Source organism: Artemia franciscana, chromosome 18 (assembly GCF_032884065.1).
Source record: "Artemia franciscana chromosome 18, ASM3288406v1, whole genome shotgun sequence".
NCBI classification, from domain to species: Eukaryota; Metazoa; Arthropoda; class Branchiopoda; order Anostraca; family Artemiidae; genus Artemia; species Artemia franciscana.
In genome coordinates, this window is record NC_088880.1 from 23303800 (window position 1) to 23309013 (window position 5214).

The 5214-nt window shown below is 38.9% G+C and overlaps 2 protein-coding genes across 2 annotated transcripts; one reads left to right on the forward strand and one right to left on the reverse strand.

Moving 5' to 3' along the window:
- Positions 1 to 649: 649 nt before the first annotated feature.
- On the forward strand, positions 650 to 1579 carry LOC136038404 (uncharacterized). Its single transcript, XM_065721476.1, has one exon. The coding sequence runs from the start codon at positions 650 to 652 to the stop codon at positions 1577 to 1579; it is 930 nt and encodes a 309-aa protein (XP_065577548.1).
- Positions 1580 to 2155: 576 nt separating this feature from the next.
- LOC136038405 (26S proteasome non-ATPase regulatory subunit 10-like) lies at positions 2156 to 3187 on the reverse strand. The gene has a single exon (XM_065721477.1). The coding sequence runs from the start codon at positions 3185 to 3187 to the stop codon at positions 2156 to 2158; it is 1032 nt and encodes a 343-aa protein (XP_065577549.1).
- Between the last annotated feature and the right edge of the window lie 2027 nt (positions 3188 to 5214).

Genomic DNA, 5214 nt, shown 5'->3' on the forward strand with positions numbered 1-5214 from the left:
ATCACACCATCGGATTCAGCGCATCAGAGAACCTAACTGAAGAGGTTTCAAGCTCATATCTGCAAAAATGTGGAATTGTGTTTTATTTCAGAAGAAAGATCACGGATCCGTGTTTATTTGTTGTTTTTTTTCCAGGGGTGTTGTACAGAGAACGAATCTTAGATATTTATAGTGTATTGTATTGTATCGGATTAACGACGCTTCTTGACTACTAAGGTCCCTGCGTCGGCCCTGCAGTGCATTGCTGCAGCATGATTCGATCTCTGGGTCCCGTATTACCAAGCTAAGGTCAAACCCACTGCGCCACCGCAGGACAAAAAATGATATTTTTAGTGCCATCCTTGTTACTAATATTTAAAAAATCTCAAAATTGCCTTTCCAAGCAGCTAAACATAAGACTGTTACGTACTCATGATGCTTTGCATTTGGGTTGACCCCAATATGATTTAAAACGTGAATTACGCCATTTACTATGGGTTACAACCATCAATGACGTCAAACGAAAACAAAAAATCTAGTTATTTGAACTTCCCTTTTGCATTATCATTATGACATCATTTCCCATGATGTCATGAGCTAATATAAAAATACGCTTTAAAACAAGTCATCTCAGAATCAAAAGCTAATTTCATAAGAAGTATCGAAGAGTATGGAAAGGAGTCTCTTTTGTCCGATTTGTTTAAATGAACTGAAGGATCCTCTTCGGACTTTAAAATGTAAGCATGTATTTTGTGGCTATTGCATTAAGAAATGGCTACAAGTAAAAGCCTCATGTCCAATGGATCGAAATACTGTAGTTATAAAAGATTTGTTGCCTCTATATTCATATAGTGACGAGAGACCAACATCACCAATTATTGAAAATCTCTTAGAATACAACGGAATTTACTTTCACCCGAATAGAATCAGGAACATGTGCTTCTCCTCTGGAAAACCAGCAAAATGTACCGCCTTACATGTTGCTGCTAGACAAGGCAATTTGGAGATTTGTCAACTACTAGTTTCAAAAGGTGCCACTGTAGATGCCTTAGACTCGGAAAATAGGACAGCCTTACACTTTGCTGCTTTCAGAGGCAATTTGGAGATTTGCCAACTACTAGTTTCAAAAGGTGCCACTGTAGATGCCTTAGACTTGAAAAACAGGACAGCGTTACATGTTGCTGCTTTCAAAGGCAATTTGGAGATTTGTCAACTACTAGTTTCAAAAGGGGCGACTGTAGATGCCTTAAACTCGGAAAAATGGACAGCCTTACATTTTGCTGCTTTCAATGGCAATTTGGAGATTTGTCAACTACTACTTTCAAAAGGTGCCACTGTAGATGCCTTAGACTTGGAAAACTGGACAGCCTTACACTTTGCTGCTTTCAAAGGCAATTTGGAGATTTGCCAACTACTAGTTTCAAAAGGTGCCACTGTAGATGCCTTAGACTTGAAAAACAGGACAGCGTTACTTGTTGCTGCTTTCAAAGGCAATTTGGAGATTTGTCAACTACTAGTTTCAAAAGGGGCCACTGTAGATGCCTTGGACTCGGAAAAATGCACAGCCTTACAAATTGCTGCTTCGGAAAATATTTGCTAATAAATATTTTTATCTATTATCCGTCCATGCGTCATTGCTAGGGCAGTAGAACCAAAGTAGATAGTCATAGAGCTAAGAGAGTGATAGAACCTAAAGTTTTCCAAGCGTTTGATTAATTTGGCTTGGGTAAACGGCGATAGTATGTGGGTGCCTCTCTCATTGGACCAACATTTGTTTGTTATCTTTTAGCAAGACACGCCTGCCTAGAGTCTCAGGAAGGTTGACCCAGAATTTAAAATTGACATAGGACCATTAGATTGCCTGGAATGAGAGGTAAACAAGGGACACTTAACTATGGTCTTAGGCAGGCTGAACCAACAATTTAGAATTGAAACAAGAGACCGTTAATTTCGCCTAGAATCAGAGGCAAACAAGCGTCTAAAGTCAAAATGGGACCAGTCTGCAATGAGCGTCAGGCAAGGCAATTGGTCCAATTTATAAACTTAGGCATTTGCTAGACTAATAAAAAAATTTAATTCAATGTTAGTTGAACAACAAGTTGACTGAAACTGCAAAGGGGAATAAGAGTCCAAAGCCAACAAGGGCCTCCTATCTGCCTTTAAATGTTATTATAAGCTAAGACAGTTGGGATTGATTCACTGCGTAAAATAAGGCTCTTTTATTGTCCAAATCTAAGACATCTATAGTGGCACCCTTTGAAACTAGTAGTTGACAAATCTCTAAATAGCCTTCCGAAGCAGCAATTTGTAAGGCTGTGCATTTTTCCGAGTCCAAGGCATCTACAGTGGCCCCTTTTGAAACTAGTAGTTGACAAATCTCCAAATTGCCTTTGAAAGCAGCAACAAGTAACGCTGTCCTGTTTTTCAAGTCTAAGGCATCTACAGTGGCACCTTTTGAAACTAGTAGTTGGCAAATCTCCAAATTGCCTTTGAAAGCAGCAAAGTGTAAGGCTGTCCAGTTTTCCAAGTCTAAGGCATCTACAGTGGCACCTTTTGAAAGTAGTAGTTGACAAATCTCCAAATTGCCATTGAAAGCAGCAAAATGTAAGGCTGTCCATTTTTCCGAGTTTAAGGCATCTACAGTCGCCCCTTTTGAAACTAGTAGTTGACAAATCTCCAAATTGCCTTTGAAAGCAGCAACATGTAACGCTGTCCTGTTTTTCAAGTCTAAGGCATCTACAGTGGCACCTTTTGAAACTAGTAGTTGGCAAATCTCCAAATTGCCTCTGAAAGCAGCAAAGTGTAAGGCTGTCCTATTTTCCGAGTCTAAGGCATCTACAGTGGCACCTTTTGAAACTAGTAGTTGACAAATCTCCAAATTGCCTTGTCTAGCAGCAACATGTAAGGCGGTACATTTTGCTGGTTTTCCAGAGGAGAAGCACATGTTCCAGATTCTATTGGGGTGAAAGTAAATTCCGTTGTATTCTAAGAGATTTTCAATAATTGGTGATGTTGGTCTCTCGTCACTATATGAATATAGAGGCAACAAATCTTTTATAACTACAGTATTTCGATCCATTGGACATGAGGCTTTTACTTGTAGCCATTTCTTAATGCAATAGCCACAAAATACATGCTTACATTTTAAAGTCCGAAGAGGATCCTTCAGTTCATTTAAACAAATCGGACAAAAGAGACTCCTTTCCATACTCTTCGATACTTCTTATGAAATTAGCTTTTGATTCTGAGATGACTTGTTTTAAAGCGTATTTTTATATTAGCTCATGACATCATGGGAAATGATGTCATAATGATAATGCAAAAGGGAAGTTCAAATAACTAGATTTTTTGTTTTCGTTTGACGTCATTGATGGTTGTAACCCATAGTAAATGGCGTAATTCACGTTTTAAATCATATTGGGGTCAACCCAAATGCAAAGCATCATGAGTACGTAACAGTCTTATGTTTAGCTGCTTGGAAAGGCAATTTTGAGATTTTTTAAATATTAGTTTCAAAGGATGGCACTAAAAATATCATTTTTTGTCCTGCGGTGGCGCAGTGGGTTTGACCTTAGCTTGGTAATACGGGACCCAGAGATCGAATCATGCTGCAGCAATGCACTGCAGGGCCGACGCAGGGACCTTAGTAGTCAAGAAGCGTCGTTAATCCGATACAATACAATACACTATAAATATCTAAGATTCGTTCTCTGTACAACACCCCTGGAAAAAAAACAACAAATAAACACGGATCCGTGATCTTTCTTCTGAAATAAAACACAATTCCACATTTTTGCAGATATGAGCTTGAAACCTCTTCAGTTAGGTTCTCTGATGCGCTGAATCCGATGGTGTGATTTTCATCAAGATTCTATGACTTTTAGGGATGTGTCCCCCTTTTTCGGAAATAAGGCAAATTTTCTCAGGCTTGAAATTTTTATGGGTAAGACTAAACTTATATTTTTAAAATCAGCATAAAAATTCGATTCTTTTTATGTATTTGTACTACTACGACTACTACTATTAACAACAACCCACCGCCGCAACAAGCTGCCTGAGGCCAAAACAGCTATGCATGCTCCTCCTCCATCCCAATCTATTCAAAATCTCCCTCTTTACACCCTCAAAGGAAGTTGCCAATTCTTTTAAATCTTTCTTTATGACGTCCTCCCACCCAAGACGAGGACAACCTGCTTTCCGTTTAGTCTTGAACGGTTGGCCGAAAAGGACAATCTTCGGCAATCTATCATCCTTCATCCGCAGAACCTACCCTAGCCATCTCAACCTTCCTTTCATTATAGCCCAAGAAAGCGGGATTGAACCAAATTTTTCCTACTGCCTACTGTTTGAAATACGATTGGTCAGCCTGGTACCAAGAACAATCTGTTGGTAATTTCTCTGGAAAACATCTAGTAAAATCTTCAAGTGCTTTTCGGAGCACCCATGCTTCTGAACCATATTTTATCAATGCCATCACTGTACCATCCAATATTCTAATCCCCAGAGCCCTGACTATTCTGATTTTAGCATCACGGCTCCCACCGTCTTTACTAATAATACTACCTATACTACCAAGGTAACTTAAGCTGTCCACCAGATCAATCTTTTCGTTACCCAGCGTCATCTTTTCACATTCACTTATTTCTGGCTTTAGTGACTTAGTCTTCTTAGCATTAATTTTCAAACCTATTCTAGCAACCCGAATTCGCGAAACCTCTAAAAGTTTATCCATTTTGCTCACACTTTCATCTAGGATGTTTAAATCATCAGCATAATCTAAGTCCAGGAGAGTTTTTCCTCCCTATTTGATTCCGTGGTCTCCCATTGCCTTTCCTGTGCTCCTTAAGACGAAGTCCATCAAAATAATCCATATAAAGAGGGATATAACACGACCATGATTAACTCCTGATTTAATACAAAACTAGCTGCTAACCTCATTTCCTACCTTAACCGCAGCAGTATTATTCTCATATATAGTGCTAATCAGTTTGATGTTTATGTCTGGCATACCATATAAGGATAAGACCTTTACTAAAGCTTGTCTATCAACGAAATCAAAAGTTTGCTCATAATCTACAAAAGTGAGGACCAAAGGTGTTTGACAACTAAGGTACTTCTCAATTATTAACCTAAGAGTGAAAATTTGGTCGACAGATCCTCTACCTTTTCTCGAACCGCACTATTCTTCTCTTAAAACTTTGTCAGCAGCCTCTCTCAGTCTAAAAAGTATCATAT

Bases quoted from the DNA above. Each gene is read 5' to 3' on its own strand.
- LOC136038405 (XM_065721477.1), bottom strand. From the start codon at position 3,187: ATGGAAAGGAGTCTCTTTTGTCCGATTTGTTTAAATGAACTGAAGGAT.
- LOC136038404 (XM_065721476.1), top strand. From the start codon at position 650: ATGGAAAGGAGTCTCTTTTGTCCGATTTGTTTAAATGAACTGAAGGAT.